The following is a 20,708-nucleotide window of genomic DNA, read 5'->3' as shown; positions in this document are numbered from 1 at the left end:
GACGTGGTGTGCTCGCCTTCTGTTTCTGATCTCCCCCGTGCAGATACAGTCGGTAATTCCTACCCGGCTTTGAGCCACTGCAAAGCGCAATTAATAAACAGAGTCTGGGTGGGGCCTGAACTCGGACTGCCGTAGAAACCGCCTCACCATCAGATTCGCCATTAGAAGCTTTCGAAACTTATTACATGTCAAAGAAAAACCCAACTGGCGACTTTACACCCGGACTATACACTTTCTCATCCTTGTACAGATAGTACATTTCAAAATACCTATATATAGGCCCAAGCAACACCTATAATACACCTACAATCCCATCCGTTCACTTTATTAACTCCCCTTAAACTTTGCCCTTCCCCACCCATCATCTTACAAATAGTTAGAAAAAATACTTGCCGATCTCTAAACATTTTGTGAGTTTTGTGAGAATCGGTTATGGCCCCTTAGCTGAAGGCCAGGATTTACGCAATAACCTTAAATTACAATATACATTCATCTATAGATCATATCTAGTTGATAAGTGTGAGACACAGCTAAGGAATTATCAAATCTTCCCAAAACTGCTCAGCACATTACAAACAACCCTGTTTGACTCGACGTGGGGGCGCAGAATCGACCACGAGCAGTCCGCAGAGCCCAGCGAGACCACACGCAGGGGGAGAGCTGACTGGGCACCCTTGCTGGGTGTATCTTTGGCCGCCAGTCCACGCCAGGAGACTACAATCCCCATCAGCCACTGCTCCTCCCGACGCCACTTCCGCCGCCAGCGCGCCCGGAGGCGCTTGATAACCGACAGCTCCCTCGGTGGAGCGGGGGGCGCAGAATCGACCACGAGCAGTCCGCAGAGCCCAGCGAGACCACACGCAGGGGGAGAGCTGACTGGGCACCCTTGCTGGGTGTATCTTTGGCCGCCAGTCCACGCCAGGAGACTACAATCCCCATCAGCCACTGCTCCTCCCGACGCCACTTCCGCCGCCAGCGCGCCCGGAGGCGCTTGATAACCGACAGCTCCCTCGGTGGAGCGGGGGGCGCAGAATCGACCACGAGCAGTCCGCAGAGCCCAGCGAGACCACACGCAGGGGGAGAGCTGACTGGGCACCCTTGCTGGGTGTATCTTTGGCCGCCAGTCCACGCCAGGAGACTACAATCCCCATCAGCCACTGCTCCTCCCGACGCCACTTCCGCCGCCAGCGCGCCCGGAGGCGCTTGATAACCGACAGCTCCCTCGGTGGAGCGGGGGGCGCAGAATCGACCACGAGCAGTCCGCAGAGCCCAGCGAGACCACACGCAGGGGGAGAGCTGACTGGGCACCCTTGCTGGGTGTATCTTTGGCCGCCAGTCCACGCCAGGAGACTACAATCCCCATCAGCCACTGCTCCTCCCGACGCCACTTCCGCCGCCAGCGCGCCCGGAGGCGCTTGATAACCGACAGCTCCCTCGGTGGAGCGGGGGGCGCAGAATCGACCACGAGCAGTCCGCAGAGCCCAGCGAGACCACACGCAGGGGGAGAGCTGACTGGGCACCCTTGCTGGGTGTATCTTTGGCCGCCAGTCCACGCCAGGAGACTACAATCCCCATCAGCCACTGCTCCTCCCGACGCCACTTCCGCCGCCAGCGCGCCCGGAGGCGCTTGATAACCGACAGCTCCCTCGGTGGAGCGGGGGGCGCAGAATCGACCACGAGCAGTCCGCAGAGCCCAGCGAGACCACACGCAGGGGGAGAGCTGACTGGGCACCCTTGCTGGGTGTATCTTTGGCCGCCAGTCCACGCCAGGAGACTACAATCCCCATCAGCCACTGCTCCTCCCGACGCCACTTCCGCCGCCAGCGCGCCCGGAGGCGCTTGATAACCGACAGCTCCCTCCGCGACGCGGGACGCGCGCGGGCGACGCCGGGCTGAGCCCGGGCAGAGGGCGGGCCGTCTGTGGCCGTCCGGGGCCGGAGGAGGCTGGGCAGGGCCATGGATTTTGGTGATCCGCCTGTCGTGGTTACGCAAGTAGGTTCATAAAGTATTGTCGTGCATGTGCGTAAGTTCAGTAGGACCTAACGCCCCCATTATAGAGTACGGAGCCCAGGGAAAACCTACTGTTTCAATTTTTGTTGTGGTAAATCTTTGTCGAACACCTCATGTCTAAGCCCAGGCAAGTGAAAACTGTTGCCACTAGCGAAACCAGGACTATGGATAGCTATCTTGTCAGAGTGGTTAACAAGATCAATCAAGATAGGAGAATTTCCTTTGGCAGATCAAGTCCGGAGACATCACCACTAAGGTCATCTATGTTGTCTTCCCCAACGTTATCTCTAAATAGTGGTAGTGCCAATATTGATAATGTAGTCGTAAATACCGATGCAACTACTTTAGTCAATACTGTCGAAGGGGCAATCACCAACGTTTCCAGTTCTAGCCAGAGCATGGTATCGCCTATCAAGGGCATACAAACTCCATCCCCTGCTCGGAGAACAGTGCGTGCCTGCAGGAAGTTCCCGGTTAAGAGGGTAGTGACTCGTAAACCCAAAAAGCAAGGAACAGCACCATTGACCGGGGGGGCTAACTCTGTACCCTCAAATAAAGTTTCAGAGACCGTAAATAACGCCGAGAACAGCCCCCTGTATCCACCACATATTGAACTCCTGGCTTCTATATTAGAGTCTAAACTAGAGGCCTTGATTAGTCCACTGCTGGCAAAGTTAGACTTAGTCACATTAGAGGTTACTAGACTTAAGGGTCTCCTAGACTCTAACTCGATTAGGACCTCTCCAATGACTTCTATTCAACCTGATTCCTCGGGCCCTACAGGACATAGTCTATTGGAGCCCGCCCTTTTCACGTCTGACAATATCAGGGAAGATGGTCCGGGGGGTAATCATCAGGCATTTCAGACTGCAAACGCCTTGTCTACTACCTCATCATCACAACCATTAATGGGCTCGAAAGTTGCACTAGCTCCATCTTTTCGACAAACTCAAATAGTACAAAATAGTCGTCAGAACGCCCTGAAGAACGCCCCAAGGGTTGATGCCTCGGGGCACAGTAAACCCATGTGGAGAAATGTTGTCAACCTTCCACCACAGTGTGTTCCATACACTGTAATATTAACCAATGTTCCTAAGGTTGACTCCTGCATGTCTAATCCCGGGATGGAAACCCATGACGCTCTAAAAAATAAATCACTTGCCTGGCTGAATAAGAATTGTGGTTTTCCGGTGGCCTTCTCAAACGATATTTTATCCACTCGTAGAGTTGGTTGGATTGGCCACGGTAAGAAAGACATAGGGGGGGACTGTATCATTGTTAATTTTAAATATCCGCAACATGCTGCTACTGTCCTGCTTAGAGCAGCCTCTTTACCACTCCAGGAACACGCTGTTTGTGCCAGACCACTTGGTTATTTCTATAGTCATCTGGCCAGTACTCTTTTACCACCATCCTATCAGCTAGAGCATCGTGGTAACGCTTCTACAGGGGGAATGGCTGGTCCTCATCCCATTAGGCCATTGAACGCTCCTGTGTTCCAAAATGGAGGTGATCCTTTCGGTCAGCAGCCAGTGAACAGGCAGATGTATAACAGTCTTCCCCTTCATAACCGTTATTCTGCTTTGTCCTCATTGGAGGAAAATGATTGACTTCCAGACATAACAAGGAATCCCACTCAGCCACCTGCTATATTTCCATCTCTCAAAATTGCCACCTGGAATATTGCGGGAATAAAGAGCAAAATTGGGAACCCGGATTGGCAACTGACACTTAAAGCCTTTGACATCATTGCTTTACAAGAGACCTGGGACCAGACAAATAGCTTCTCCATGGATGGCTACAGCCACTTCTGCATCCCAGCCATCAGCAGCGTGGCTGGACGACCCAAGGGGGGCCTGTTAAGTTTATTCAAACTGGACATAAAGGGTAAACTTACTCAATGTTCATCTGGCTCCGATCACTGTTTGATTGTTGAACTTGCCCTGCAAGACAGGGCTAAGATTCTTTTTGTTAATTTTTATAACTCTAACGCCAATGATTGTACCAGTCACAATTTAGAGTTACTGGACAAATTTTTGTCAGTCTATAACACTAATGTACATACTTTTGAATTAATATTACTAGGGGATTTTAATATACACCCATGTTCCCTACCATGCCCTAGTCAGGACATTGAAGTTCCCCCCCTTTCTTCCATTGTGCACCTGGAACATACTAGGCGTGGAGAAATCCTCGAATCTTTTTTAGCAAGTTGGAACCTATACGAATCAACTTGTGGGGATGGGAAAGATAGATCCCCTACGTTTAAAGGAAACGACATGGGCACTATTATTGATTATATTTTTTTGACTCCTTTTCTGTTAAACAACGTGATTAAATATCACACAGAGGTATCAGTTTTTAGCGACCATAATCCTGTTTTATTAGAACTAATGATTGCAGATGTAATTTCTTTGAAATCTCTTAAACATAAAGGGGGAGCTAATCTTATCCCTAAAGACCAAAACCGTAGGCTAAAATGGTCCAAAATAGTCCCTGAAACCCTCCTACAGGAGGTTCTGTCTAGGACCGAGGATGATGTTGCAATATGTCTATCTAACAGAACCCAGAGCAATCAGGTTATAATGGCATTTGACCATATCTGTACAGAAATTGCCCGTAACCTCGAGAATACATCGAGCTCAAAGCAGTTAGTCGGTAAAAGATGGTTCGACAAGAACTGCTCAAAGGCTCATAGTGATCTATTAAAAGCCCTGAAAGCCACTCCTAAAAACCGTGTGGACATTTCGAGCGCAAGGTCCGCATACAAACGTACAATTCTTGCAAGAAAGAGGGCCCTGAAAGATACAGCTCTAGAGCAACTTTTAGATCCTGTTACATTAAAAAACAGTGGCCTATTTTGGAAAATAATAAACCAACCACTCTTTTCAGAGGACTCAAATATGCCTTTAGAAGCAAACATCCCTGATGAGGGTTGGATTAAACACTTCAGTGAGATATACTCTGAATCCAATAGCACTGTCATCACTGCCGCCCCTATAGAAGAGGCAGTTGGCGATTCACGTATCACTAAGGCCACTGTAGTTTTTGTCGTAGCTGAAGTGGAACGGGCAATAGAACTGACCTTGAAAAACAAAGCTCCAGGTCCTGACGGGGTCCCTGGGGACGTTTTTAAACATGATCCTAAGTTTTGGTCCAAAATTTTATGTAATGTTTTTAACGTTCTCTCAATTGACAAAATCCCGGATTCATGGAAAAAATCCATTATCATACCGGTTTTTAAAAAGGGTAATAGGCTAGACCCATCTTGTTATAGACCGATCTCCCTAATCGACTCATCGGTGAAAATATTGGGTAGGGTTATCCTATCTAGATTGAATGATTGGCTACTTGAAAAAGGTGTACTTTCCAATGTGCAGTATGGTTTTAGGCCAAAAAGAAGCACCATTGACCAGGGCCTAAATTTGCATTTACTGGTCGAAAAATATACGAGAGCTAGGGAGGGGTCCATGTACCTGGGGTTCATGGACCTCTCGTCAGCCTTCGACCTTGTAAATCGCTCCAAGCTGTGGAATATCTTGCTTGACATAGGACTGGATAGGGCCCTTGTCTGTCTTTTAGCTGATCTTCATTCTGACTTAACTGCTGCGATCAGAGTCACCTCGGAAGGGCGCTGCACTAGTTACTTTAAGTCTGAAAGAGGGGTAAGGCAGGGGTGCATCTTGGCTCCCCTCCTTTTTACGGTCTATATAAACGCATTGGAATCCTCCTTAAAAATAGCTACTCTGGACGTTCCGCGAGTAGGTGAACTGGGAATTCCAGTTCTCCTATACGCGGACGACGCTGTTTTGCTCTCCCGTACTGGAGTGGGCCTTCAACGCTTACTGGATGCATTTGAAGATTTCATGGCTTCCTTGGATTTAATGATTAACGTCAAAAAGTCCCAAATCATGATAATGGGCAAGGCTAAAAACACCAAGTTAATAAAAACATTTACATGCGGGAAACAAGAGCTCTGTAGAGTAACCACTTTCCCCTATTTAGGGATTACATTTGATGAGAGAGGATCCTGGGGTCCCCAGATAAAAAATAGAAATCTTGCTCTTGCTAGATCTTCCTTTGCACTTCAGAGTTTTATAAAAAAATTGGGGGCTAGGCCAATAGTCACTTTGCTACAACTCTATAAAGCCAAAAGCTTGGCTGTTGCCACATATGGCAGCGCCATTTGGGGCTATTGTTCAACGGATAGTATCCAGATTACCGAAAATAAATTTCTCAGGTCAGTCCTTTCTGTACCCCAGTCAACTCCTACATACATTGTTCATTCTGAACTAGGGTTGGGATACATTTCAGACCTGATTAAAATAGCCCCTGTTTTGGCCTGGCTTAGGATCTGGCTGAACCATGAAATTCCCCTCAATCACATCATTTTAAAAGATTGCTTGCATTTAGATGGGGTTAGCAAGATTCCATGGCTAGCCTATATCAAAGATAGCCTCGGCAAGCTAGGGAGACCAGATCTTTTCTTAGCCCCTTCTAGTATAACTACGAAAGACATAGCTCAAATTAAAGGTATGATGAGAGATATGCTATGCCTAGATAGGGAACAAGTGGAGCTTGGGAAACCAATGGTAAGGTCTAGCCTTATTTTGTGTACCCATGTGGGCCCAGAACCATACCTGACCATTGTTAACCGGCCCTATCACCGCTTCCTCTTAACTCGATTTCGGCTGAATTTGATCCACTTATCTCTGGGCTACTTTCCAAGCTGGAGTTCACCAGATAATGCCTCGCCATGTAAGTGTGATAATTTCTCGACCCAGAACACTTTGCACTTTCTGATGTTCTGTGACCACTTCACGGTCCTAAGAAGGAAATTCTTGAGACCGATTCTTAAAGAGGTGGGGTTCACACAGGTCAAGCCAGCACTACTGTTTCTCCAGCTATTACAAACCCCTAGGATAATGTTTCATGTTGCCAACTTCCTTGTGGGGGCTAGTAGGGTTAATAAAAGGATGGTGTTCGATAACCGGGTGACCTCGGATCATTAGAAAGATGAACTGCATATTTCGTATTAGTATTGGTTATTACTTGAATCCTTTTTACATTGATGAGTTTTTTGCAATCGATATGAACAGCCTGTTTTATCCTTACTGACCTCTTTTAAATGTATTTTTAGGTATGGATTTTATAGAAAGTATATATTTTTGTATTCACATGTAAGTGGTACTAGTATGTATATATATCATGTTTTATTATGTATTTATTGCATTTGATGATCATGTGTAAAAACTTGTTCCTATGTCTTTTTATGATATTGATTTATCGAAATAAAGTATTATGACTGACTGACTGACTGACTGACTGAGTTAAAAAATAGAGTAACATTTAAAAAAGAAAAGGACACTAGCATGACAAAAATCCAATAAGTGGAACTAGATGAATTAATTTTTAAAGCTTTAAGCAAGAATAGCACAAAGAAGCATAAAGTGCCGGTGATAGTTGTGGGTGACCAGAACCTCGGTGCAATTTGACGCTGATCACCATGGAGCAAGGGTCGGATATACCAACCAGGTTTGACTAGTCAAAGATTTTCCCTTCTAACTTTAGTCCTTTAAGTCAAAAGGGTTAGTGCTGTACGGGATCGGGCTAACTAGTTTAGAGGACAACATATACATGAAAATCTGTTGTCCTTGATGCCAAACAATCTGTCCTGAATGATGTGAATTCCACACCGAGGATGTAGACTTCTGACCTTTCCAAAACTATTAAAACTTAAAAAACCTTCTTTCCTCACCCCGGCACTGATTTCTCTGGCTATCACTGAAAGATACCCCCCACCAACAAAACAAATATAATTTATTGTAGGTGGTAAACAGTAGGGGTGTAGTGTGATGCCAGTCACAAACTTCTGGTTATGTGTTACCAAGAAATACCATTGCCATCCCACTGTCATCCGTCGGTTTTATGAGCCCAGGTATGTAAAATGGAGTGTCACATTTCTAAGCTGTACAGGGTGCCCAATCCCAGTAGAATCTGGAGTATAATAGTTGGTGGGTGAGGTGGGTGTCGACAGGCTTGTGTCATACCAAATATGGCTATAAACTGGTTCATCAAAATACCTCTAATCAACATACTACATATAACTATGGAACTATACAATATATCTTGTAGAGTCTGGTTTACCATGTATATCTGAATCTTTATGTAAAGATGCTTTGACACACAATCTACACTTGTGTCATACCAAATATCGCTATAAACTGGTTCATCAAAATACCTCTGATCAACATACTACATGGAACTATACAATATATCTTGTAGAGTCTGGTTTACCATGTATATCTGAATCTTTCGTAAAGATGCTTTGACACACAATCTACCCATCAGTAAGGTGAGACTTAATGATATTGGTTGTCTTCATGGACTTGTTAAACATGTTTTTCTGTTGTGGTGAAGTCTCAACTTGGCCGAGCACAGCACTGCATACTTGTACAGGGAAGAGAGCTGTCTATTAACAGCCAAAAATTCTCTCCTCCTGTACTGCTGTGGTGGAATCTGAAAATGGGGCCAAAGGGTTGCCATGAAACTCCAACTTGCCTTTCTTTGTGGTTAATCGGAAGACAGCATCTCAGTCCCTAAAATTTGGAAAACAGGCTACTCTTGACCATGGAACTGCCATAGGCATAGGTCTGCAGGCCCGGTATATGTTGCTACCCTCAATCACGTAGCTATCCGAGATCTGAGATCGACCAAGCAGTTTAGCAAGAAAGTTCTCAGCGAATAGCTCAGCTTTTCCTGTGTTGGATACTGGAGTCCTAATATTGTTGTGTCTAGAATACAATTCAAGATATTTGTTATTTATTTTTATAACTGCTATGACCATATTCATGCACAGCTAAACAGCCCTTAACACAAATCTGTCACCCTGCATGCAATTACAATGCGGTTGTCACAACGACCGTGCTGTAACAACGCATACCATTACCCCGCAAGTCGTAACGATTTGCGGAGGGGGAGAAGGTGTTGGATTTAAAATCCGACACCTTCTCTACTGTCCGCAAAGACTGGAGTTGGAATAGTAAATTATACTTCTCCAACATCCAGTGCCCCTCTCCGCAAGTCGTTGTTACGACTTGCAGGGTAATGGTATGCGTTGTTACTACGCGGTTGTTGTAACAACCACATTATAATTGCATGCGGAGTGAAGGCATGCATAATAAGGAGGCATATTCTCATGCACAGTATTGTCTCATTAGAAGTGTTGGACCCATCCACGAGGTAAAAATGTTTTGCTTCACCATATCCAAACTGCAATCTAGAGACTGTCCTTCAGTTGGTCCTAATGGCTAGTTATGGTGTTTATTGTGTCTGAGGCTGGTTTTCATTTCCAACACTATAGTTTTGACCTCATCTTTAGTGTCCATAGCTCCGTCAGCGGGTAGATGTGACACCTGGCTCTGTCGTAGTGCCTCTGTTAGGTGTGAAGGTGGTCTTTATTTCAGTGGTGAGTTTCCCATGTTTTTCTGTTAATTCACTATACTTGAGGTGTTAAGGTAGTTCTAGTCTGCCCAGCTATAACCTAGAGCCACCAACTCACATATCAGCCCTCGTCATTTCCAAGCAGCAGATCTGGACCCTATGGAATATTTGCACACAGTTCATGTGGCTCTGCATGCATAGAGCCAATAGACTCTCTTGGAGCACTGACGCATACCTGCTGCTGGGCTCTCCCTTTTAGGTAGGGAGGAACTTTTTGGCCCTGTCCCATCACATCTACAGGCTTTGATGGAACAAACATCTCTGTTCCGCGTGGGATGCCCTTCAGTTCCTTGTTATATCATGGGACCCTCCGGGAGAGCCTGAGTCTTGAGTAATCAGCTGCCTTGCAGATTCACATTGAGTTCCTATGAATACATTTAGGACTTTCTACAAGTCCTTGGCTGATGATGCTGCACCTACTGATAGAGAAGCCAAGGGTTTTGAGGAGCACACCCTTCGAGACTTCTATACTCCCATCCAAATTCAAGATGGAATCCATGGTGCAAGTTACTCATGTCGTTCTCCCCCAGCATCAGAATTACGGACAGAACCTGCTCTAGGTACACCTCGACAGTGTGCACCCTTTCAGTGAGGCCCTCTATTTTTTTGTTCAGCCATCCTCACCGCAGTTTCTATACTCACTGTCCCATCTGCCAGTTTGGCATTCAGGTGGCTTATGGATCTCGGAGTGTTTCTTTTTCGCCAAACACAACATTCTCAGATCTAACCAGTTCAGTCCTTTTTAGGTCATTCCTATTGGCTGCACTGAGGGGTGTAAATATGTTTTTTTGTGCTTTCTTTCCCCTGCATTTCACAAAGGTTACTGCCATGAAGACAAACATATCCTCGTGTGTTTCCATGCAGTGGCCACTTTGTGACTACTGACATACTGTATAGTCTGATGTTTCCTCAGTGGATCTTTTCACCTTAGCACATAGTCAACTCATAAGACTCAAAGCCGAGCATCTGCTTTATCACAGCAAAACCTTGCACTTGCCCTCAGCTTCTTTAAGTTAAATGTTGCAAGGAAAAAATTGAAAGACCACCAATTCTGACAATGCTTCAGCCACAATCATCACTACCATTACGGAATATCACAACAATAGATTTTGTGGTTGATTTATGATCAGACAAGGGATAATTAACAATCCGAGTGGTCCTAAGCAGAGGCATATTATTCTTACCTAGGGTTGACAGGCAGTGCCCTGGATAGTCACTTTGTAGACTATAGTTTGACCCTGTGGGTTCCTGTGCTATCAATCACAATCTATAGAATACAATGCACTTCCCTGGGCCGACTTTCCAAACATACAGGTGTAGAGTCTTGACTGTCCTTCAGTTACCAATCTCAGGCTTGTGAAGAAACTGCTATATCAAATTAGAACTTGGAACAATACAGGAAATTTAGCAGGCATCCACAATACTCACTAAGGTAAAGCTATTGTTGGTTGCTTAATTTTCATATAACACTTCTCCAGTTTTATCACATATTTTTTTCAAACGCAGAGTTACCACCCTGGCATTTTTTGTGTTGATTTCTATTCCAGAGAGCTGAAAAGCTGTTTTAACAACTTAGAAAGCCTTTTAGACTAATGCATGGCACTTTGACGCAACTGGTATACAAATAGTTCATATCCAAAAAGTTGAGTTTGAACGCAGTATCAGGTGGATATTCGTGCCGGACTGTTGACTAAACACCTACAGACGACAGTGACCCAGGTGACTAATCTAGTGCTAATGCCCTACTCTCTGCCTCATAACGTAGAGTGTCCCCCAAGTTTTCAGTGTGCCTCTGACAAAGCAGGGTTATTGTAAGGTCATTATTTAAGTTTATACTAAAGCCATGACTCTTCAGGGGAACATAGAGTACATAGTTGCAACTTCCAAGGTTCCCATATATTAAGTGGATGACTATGGTATCTTGTTTACTGGAAGGGACGTGGTGCCAAGGCAAGGTCCTGGAAACCAGCAACTTGTATACATGGTTCCAGCTACTGAGCCAGTTTAAAAAATACTTCCCACGAGGCCATTCCGTAATAAAAGCCTTAATAAGGGGAGTGAGTTGAGGAGGTCCACATTTACTAGGTCTGCCCTAGGAATTTAACCTCCCCCCAGGTTTTTCCACCAACACATTTACATACTAATGTACCTGCTTTTCCATTGCAGCCACCCTACGATGGTTGATGCAGTACACCAGTGGTGGTGTTCTGTACACAGCTTCCGCCTCTTTATCCAGTGTCCCAAGTAATACTAGGTCTGCCTCTACAGTTAAGCAACAGTGATTTTGTTTGAAAAATTGAATTGCTGATCTTTCTTTTTTCACGCATAAACAATTACACATCTAACAGTTCAACTTGCACTTTTTGTCTGTGCAATAACAGGACGTTTCAACTATGTGTTGTCCAATGATTCTGCCTTTGCATTTTATGGGCCTCATGTAGGTAGCATACCAGTTACCACTTCTTAAATACCGAACGTTACCGAATCGGTATTTAAGAAGTGGTAACTCGTATGTAGGTAAAGTGTCGGTAATTTTTACCGATTCGTTAAAATTCGGTAATTACCGAATCGGTAATTACCGATTCGGTAATGAGGCATACCTTCCCATTGATGGGAAGGTATGCCTCATTACCGAATCGGTAAATACCGATTCGGTAATGGGGGGAACACATGCAAGGGTGGCAGGGTGTCACATTGACACCCTGTTGCACCCCTGATTCGGCCATGTGTGCACATGTGGCACACATACATGCCCTAAGGGCATGTATGTCTGCCACATTGCACACTGCTAAGCGCTTAGAAATGCTTACACACATCCATTAATTATTTACCACCAACTATTAGTTGGTGGTAAATACCGACTCCTAAACACACCCACACACTCCCCCTACATCTCATTTCTGTATTCGGAATTTACCGAATCGGTAAAATTACCGATTCTGTAATTTTACCGATTCGGTAAATTACCGAATACAGAAATGAGCCCCCTACATACCAAAAGCCAAAATACCGGTCGGTAACGGTATAATTACCGAAAATCGGCCGTTACCGACCGGTATTTGGCTTCCTACATGAGGCCCTATGTCTTTTCCCTATCGGGCCAAATCATTACTCGTCATTGTTAAGAAAAGACGCATCATTTGTGTGGTGGCCTAACGTTCCATTTCCAGTGTGCATATGCTTGTAGCAGGCTGCCTGTAAATCATACTTTAATCCTTCTGGATTTATTTAGCAGGTGAAATGCTAGTCACACATTTATTTAAAATGTTTCGATTTCCATTATATCTGATTTCCCTTAACGGATTTGATGAGTAAATGATGTAACAAATTCTCTCTTAGGTGCATGCTATTTTCCCTGATGCTTCTGCCTATTTCTCTGAAGAGGATTGGAAACCTTTACATAAATGGCAGAAGGACCTTTACAGGAACGTGATGATGGAAATTCACAAAGCTTTAATATCACTTGGTACGTGTCAGTACATTTATTTATCAAAATGTTTTGTTATTTAGGTAATAATTGTTTCTTTCTTCAAGGATCTCTAAGTATCACTTTTTGATCTACTCTCTACTAATTGGATTGAGTTTGTACTATTTAAGCTATTAAATTGTTACCTGCAGTGATTTTTATTGTAGGAGTATATGGTATTAATTTAAACTCATTCCTTTCCAAGCTTTAATCTTTAACGACTTAGTTGCAGTCAAAGGTAAGTGAGCGATGATGTAGTTTATAAATATGATTCTTGTAATTGTCTTACCAAGTAGGCACTTTATAACATTTTTATCTCATTAGCTAAGTAAACATCAAATTGTTGTTTAGGTTGTTTTTCTTAAATATTCAGGCAAAGTTCTATACAATTTTGTAAGCCACGCCACCTCGAACATTTTTTTGTTTACATTAAGCTCCATTTTAGCTAAGCAAAGATTCTTGATTAAAATGTTGTAGACATTTCATTATGGAGCTTATTTGGAGAGATATGCCTGAATTCCATAAACGTAGTACATTACTCAAGGGACAGTTGGGATAGGAAAAAGCACCTAATACACCCAATACAGGACTCCAGTTACTCAGTACTGTCACGTGGCCGAAAGGTACGTTGTCGACATCGCTAAGTTAGCTTGAACCCAGCAACCATGATGCTGCTTTCGTGCACATTACTACATGGCTTTATTTTTGCAAGACTCTGTTTATGCCTTTCACATGAGAACCGTCTGCTTTGGTCGTTCTCTGCCTGTCCTGGAGTTTAGTCTGAACACTGTGAGCAAGGTCGATAAACAATGCCCCTTGATATTCTGTTCTGGTCAGTCCCTAGCACCTACACAAAACATGCTAACATAACTGCTGCTGGAAACTCTTACTTTGATATTATGGGGATGCATGTTTAGGAAACACACACTTGGAGAGGGAGCTTTCAAGGGAGAAGAGCAATGTGGTTTCTATGAAGCAGATATACCATCTATGCACTAAGGTATCGGGTCTGCTGACAAAGGCCAGAGATCTTCTATTATATAATAATACTGCTTGCAAAGAGGAGGGTGGTTTGGCCTCATAGTCCTTTTTCCACTCTCTTTATATGATGACATCTCCCTTTATGATATATGGCCTTGCTGCAATGCTAACTGTATTGATATTATGCATTTTGCTGCTGGTTGTGGCTCACATACTGCGTTTTAGAGCACAATAGTTGAAATAAACATTTTAAACGATATTCGTGTTTCAGTCAGTTCTTGTTGTGGACAGGTACGAGAATGTGGGCGAAAAGGTGTGTCTTGTTACCATGATTCCTGAGAGATCCAGGAGTGTTGTGTTCTGTGGTGTCTAATCATTTGCATCTTCATGAATGTGTAGGAGGAGGAATGAGACACTATAGCTAGTCGGTTCTGGGTTTGTGGGCACTAAGGCAGTGGGAAGACTTAGCCCCTATACACCGAGGTCCCATTTACCTGCGCATAGTTCTGTGTATGTGCAGAATCCCTGCAAAAGTACCAGGTAAAGAGGTTAACACAGAGCTTATACATTGCCCCACATCAGCAGTGACTAGTGTTTTTAACACCAGTTCTTTACCTTAATCTAGGCATAACATGATGGTAGTTTCAGATACAGTTTTTCAGCAGTTAGATGGCAAAATAGGAAATATTTTACTTAGGATTTTAGTAGCTGGAAATAGCCTCCTTAAGTTTCATGGTCTGGGGAGCTCGAGTTAGCTTGGAGTCAGAAATCACTTCCATGTTTCTCACTGTTTCCAGTGCAATGGACGTTTGCCCTGTGTTGTCAGTACAATAGCTATCGGCCCAAATGTTGCAAATAATACTCGCTGCTAGCCCCTCAGTTTTGTCACATTCAATGTAAACATTTTTGAAAAATCATCCATATCTGGCCAGTCTCTTCAACTCATTAATTGTATATCATCTACTTTGCCATAAAATGTTAATCCATACAAACAAATAAGGGATGCTATTGGTCTCGCATACAGATTAAATAGAGTGCCTCTGTCAATGGTCCGGTATAGGTCATCAGAGATGGCAGCTAGTAGAATGAGCTGGTCTAAAACCAGATTGTGCATCGAGAAAGATGTTGTTTTCTGAATCTCATTGCCGTTAAATGTTGACCAGTATCAAAAGACAGAAGTGATATGGACCTATAAAGGGAGGACAGCTTAGGATCAGCCTTTATTTTGGTATATTCATAGTTAATAACTGCAGGTAATATAATTAGTGATGTAAGACTGATAGTTTCTCTGCTTATCTACAGGAATCAAAAGCAGTAGAGTAGGAAAAAATAGTCAATTGTGATGAGACGAGAGCAATGCATATGCAGCCAAGCACAGGTGTATCCAGAACCACTACAGTAGAGACACTCTTGAGTTAACAAACAGACAAAATCAACCCACTTTCAAACTGGATAACTCAAAAAGGGACCAATTTAAAACTGTCATTGAGGGAGTCTGCCAGCAGGTGTAGTTTTATTTAGTTCTTCTAGGGCCCTGGAAAACACCAGGATAAGCAATATATTTCACAAAGAGTTTCCTCTCATTTTTTAAACTCATTCCTTACGCACTTTCTGAATAGAGACTAACCTACTCCCACACCCAGATTACCCCTTTGCAAAACGTCATCAAAAACTTGTTCAGATGCTTTTGGCCTAAAGTAGAGGATTCATTTTTCAGTCATCTATGAGAATACCATTTGGCTCTGTTGCCTTGGAGGACCTACCAACATTGATGAGTTTTTATACTGGTATCTGGGAAACCGTGTAATTTCTCTGATGGTAACACAGTAGCTGCAGCTGACCACCAGAATCAGTGAAGCTTACACATCTTCTACGTGTTTGCACCATTCTACTTCCTTGGATTTAAGGTGTGAGTTTCGCAGATCTCAACAATGTACTTTTACTACAGGGACTCCAGAATTTTCTGTGTTTGTTTTTTACAGAGCAATAGAATTTTGTACCACTAAGTTACTTGATAATTTCTATTGGCATCCAGGGTGGCTTTATATTATCCCTAGTGTAACATTTTCAAGGATTGCTGGTACTGAGGGGTTATCTGGCTGTTTATTTACTAGCTTTAAATTGTGTACGAATCACTCTTCACTGGTCTCTAAACTAGGGCTGCCTATGGTCAACAAAGCCTGGAAATCTCTTATAACTAGTATTTTCTTCTTATTTTGGTCCAGGTAGTTAGTCGTGCTGGGATCAGCCGGTGCACCCGCTGATTCACCCGCGACGGCCGATCCCAGCACGACCCAGCACGACTAACTACCTGCTGCTAAGACCGGAGAAATCACGGATCCCTCTCCTTTCCCCAAAACTGGCCTTCACAGGCCCCGGGGTCACCTCATTCAACTTGGTCTCCAGAAAACCCCTTGCCCATCCACCACTTGATGCGTGGACCACTCTCTCGTGGACACCATATTCCCCATAAGGACCCGCTGACGAAAACACCAACAGTCTGCCGTGTTATCTAGTCACCACACTGCCAGATCCTACCAGCTCACACATTTTTGTCCTGATGACGGTCTCTAACCAATGAGATCGAAACGCCGTCGACTTTCACAACCGAAACTCCTTTAAATGCAACTCAATAATTTTGGAGTTTTGTTACAGTGTTGTCAATGCGATGTAAATTTTAAGTCACCAGCACCTATCACTTCACGCACTTTCACTAGTTTATCTTAAAAAGTGAATGATACTCCGTTTATGATGTAAATAAATGTGATGTCATTCTTACAACCCTGTGACCCTGCATACATTGCTTTTCCAGTCCTGCTCGGACTCCTTCCTCATTACTAATTTAGACGTACGCTTCATCCTAAATAATAGTAGCCCAGGCTACCCGAGGACTTTAGTGGCCTTCCCCAGACCACTGTTTTTTCAACAATAATGAGTGATCACTATGGCCTGGCACTATCTCCTCGGGTACACTCGCTTCTGATCACGTCGGCTCGCCGCCTCGTATACAGTAGGACCTCATGACTCTCCCATCGGCGTATCGCCGAGATCCGCACACTCTGCTGCCGCAACTCTGCAGCCACAACCCTTGCATCCTTTTTCGTGGTTGGTGCCCCCGAGAGCACAGAGGTTAGAGAGCTTAGTTTCTGAGCCAACCCAAATTGTGTTCCAGGTCTAGGTACTTGGTGGCATCTGGAGTGGGTGCATGAGAGCTATGGAGGTAAGAGGGGGTCTTGAAGTTTCTTGATGCTCTGTGACTATTGCTGGTGTGTGTCGGGTTTTGGCAAAAGCATTTTTGATGGTTGACTGGACCTGTTTGAATGAAGGATAAAAGGAGACACTCCAGTTCCCTTTTAACTTAGGGTCATAAATGTTGCGGTCCCACTGCAAAGAGGGATCTCTGACTCAGAGTGGACCACTGCTAACAGCTGCTAGTAGGGATGAGCGAAATGAGGGATTTGCATGCAGGGGTTTTTGAGTCAACAAATATAACGTTAAAGAAAAACTTAAAATTCCAGAATGCAATGTTTTGCTGCCTAACGAGTTTTTCTCAAATGTATAAACCACATGCTGTGTATGTTCAATTCCATTTTCGCTAACACGTCTAAATCCTCATAGTAAGCTAAGTCCTTTACCGCAGTATAGAATTTAAGTTTAATTTTTTTTAAAGTGCTTTGCCCCTGCCCTTGTCTGTTTACATTTGCCTCTTTTGTTTTTCCGCAAACTTGATATTTTTAAACTGATGCTTTGTTCTAACTGTGTCTATAAGAATTTACCTCTTGTCTATCTGCAAACTTGGTATTTTCAAACTGATACTTTGTTCTACCTGTGACTGTATTCATTTCCCTCCTAGTTTTTTTTGTACAAAGACTGTATTAAGCCTCACCACCCGTTCACCAGATTGTGTTTAGGAGATTGCTTAATCTGCTCTGCGGTTTTAAACTGTGCTCGGAAAGTGTATGCAGCACTAATTTTTTGGCTTGAAAAGGGATTCGTTTAAATGCGCAAAAAGCAATATTTCAATGGCTTCAAAATGGTCCCTTACCTGAAAAGTAGAATATGGAAGCTAGGAAGTGTTGATTGTGCCTGTCTTTACCCAAGGAGATTCCGAATAGAGGAGCACCTCCCTTCCACAGCAGTCTGGGGTTAAGGTCACTTGGCTCTTATATATGTTGTCAATGGGTTGTTGTATCTGTTGCTGTGATTGGTTGCTTGGACTAGTACTTCTGTAGGTCTAAGGGCCTATGGTTTGAGTTCTGATTTGCTACTAGGGCTTCCTATTGGACTTGGGGATTATGGCTTTGATTGGCTGTTAGGGTTAGTGCTATGATTGGTTAATAGGGGCAGGTCTCCCATTGGCTCTAGAGTTTAGGGTTAGGGTTCCATTGACCAATAGGGTAATCAAGCATAGGGCTCAGGGCGTCTCAGCTGGGGCAGGGAGGCAAAGGGCAGAGAGGCCTAAGGCAGTTGCCTGTTTTGGCTGAGCAGAGAGGTCATGGGTAGTTTGCCTGTTTGGGCCTGGTCGAGTTGAGTCTAAAGCCAGAGATGCTGCCTAGTTTTCACTTATGAGCTACCACCTTAAGCCCTCCACATCTGCCAACATCCAAACACAATATCAGCAAAGGCATTCTACTCATGCATCACAAACAATCCACATATAGATTTCAATGTGTTTTGAACCACTGCACAACTACTACAAAACCCCACAACCATACCTACACACAATTCTGCCCCAAATACGCCACTACGGCACCTGCATTCTCACACAAAACCCAACTCTGTCCTGTACCACTAACACATCCACACATCACCAACACAACACAAAGCCACATTATACATAACTTTATTGCATCTAGACACACACACCCTGTTCAAATAAAACACCAGCTCTAGCTTCTACTTGCTCCTAACAGATTCCCTTTTATCATGACAAAACCATACTCAGCCTCTCATCACACCATCCACCAACACCCGCCTCCTCTTTTTACCAATTACACACAACCATACAATCCTTGCACTCCATTCCACCATACACATTACCTATTCCAGTGATCAAATCTAAAACAAACAATCATGACTCTTGTCCATTCCCTCTAACACACCACATATTTTCTTCAAAACATATCACCACCCATGTACTATTGAAATACCACTCACCAACAGTACTGCAAATACAAATCTTTCACAGAAAACCACTACATCAATATCTCCTCTCACTACTCCAAAAAGCAAAGCACACAAATCTCAATATATTATATTCCTTACACATATACTCCCTTACTATGTAATCATTTATCTATAGAAGATGTGTGGCGCAGCAGCCAGGGCGGCTGACTCCGGAACATGGGGACTCACTTTTCGATTCCCTGCGCCACTGGCAGGTTAGCCCAGCACAATGTGACTCTGGGCTGTAGCTCACTTAATCTTCCCGATGCCCCCCAGCGCCTTGACACCCTTGGGTAAATGTTTGCGCTTTACAAATACTGGATTTCATTTAATTTATATATTGATTATTTTAGTCGTATTGTACAAGCAAAACAAATTACTCTCTAAAGCTTTACTTTGTCGTATCACCAAAGGGGGGAGATATCCGGGGATGGGAAGAAATGGCTAGGGGAGTTGGAGCTAGTTGATATCTGGAGGGAGGCTCACCCCAATACGACACAATACTCACACGCACATAAGTCCTACGCCTGTCTAGATTATTTTCTGGGATAGCGCTGTCAAAGAAGTAGATATTCAACCTGCTGCACTTTATGATCATGACGCAGTGACCGTGCAGATACAATTAACACCGCGTCCCGACAAGCAGGATGCTGGAGACTTAAGGAAACTATTCTCCACAAGAAAACAGTGGAACAGCAAATTACGAAATGTATTAAGGAGTATTTCGCACTCACCAATACTTCTGAGGTAGCGATTACAACACTGTGGGAAGCGATGAAGGCGGTAGTGAGGGGGGGAACTAATAACTATATCGGCAGCTGACAACAGAGAGTGCAAGGAAATGCGAACGAACTTAGCTGCGCAGGTGCGAGAACTGGGGAGGGTACATAGCCGGACAAGGGTGCCAAGGGTGTGGAGACAACTAAAAGGGGCCAGGGCTCAGTTAGCGGGACTAGACCTAGACAGGGCAGAATACGCAGCAATTAGATTAAAGCACTCCTACTACATTGGGGGCGACAGTACGGGCTGCTTATTAGCAAATAGGCTACGGACCCTAAGACAACAGACATAGGTCCTCTCGTTACAAAGGACCGGACAGGTGGAGGTCACAGAAGATCACAAGATAGCTCAAACTTTCAGGGAGTTTTATGATAAGCTCTACACAGCAGATACATCATCTGGCCGCGACACAACAGCTTATTTGCAGTCCGTTAGCATGTCCACACTTATATCAGATCAAGCACAGTCTGTGGACGCCCCCATTCTGATCAAGGAGGTGGTCACAGCGATCTCGCGACTTAAAGTGCTCAAATCTCCGGGCCCAGAGGAGTTTCCCCGCACTTTTCTATGAAAAAATGTGTCACATATTAGCTCCGATACTAATGAGACTATTTAACTTCTTCGGAAGTGCAATCCCGATTCCAGCGACAATGTTAGCTGCGGCAATAGTGGTACTGCCCAAACTGGGAAAAGATAGACAGGAATGCGGTTCGTACCTTCCGGTATCCCTGCTTAATGTAGATTAAAAAAAAATCACGGGCATACTCGCCACAAGATTGGGCCCAAATATGCCAAATCTAAT

At 44.1% G+C, this 20,708-nt stretch overlaps 1 protein-coding gene across 1 annotated transcript in view; it reads left to right on the top strand.

The window, feature by feature from the left end:
- LOC146798834 (uncharacterized) overlaps positions 1–20,708 on the top strand; it is a 92,961-nt gene that overhangs the window by 1,422 nt on the left and 70,831 nt on the right. Inside the window, exon 2 of the mRNA XM_085626150.1 lies at positions 12,853–12,979. Within this exon, the coding sequence (XP_085482276.1) occupies positions 12,853–12,979 (127 nt within the window). The remainder of the gene's footprint in view (positions 1–12,852; positions 12,980–20,708) is intronic.

Source organism: Triturus cristatus, chromosome 9, assembly GCF_964204655.1.
Source record: "Triturus cristatus chromosome 9, aTriCri1.1, whole genome shotgun sequence".
NCBI classification, from domain to species: domain Eukaryota; kingdom Metazoa; phylum Chordata; class Amphibia; order Caudata; family Salamandridae; genus Triturus; species Triturus cristatus.
The sequence above is the reverse complement of the archived record's forward strand: the minus strand, read 5'-3'. Positions and strand labels throughout refer to the sequence as shown.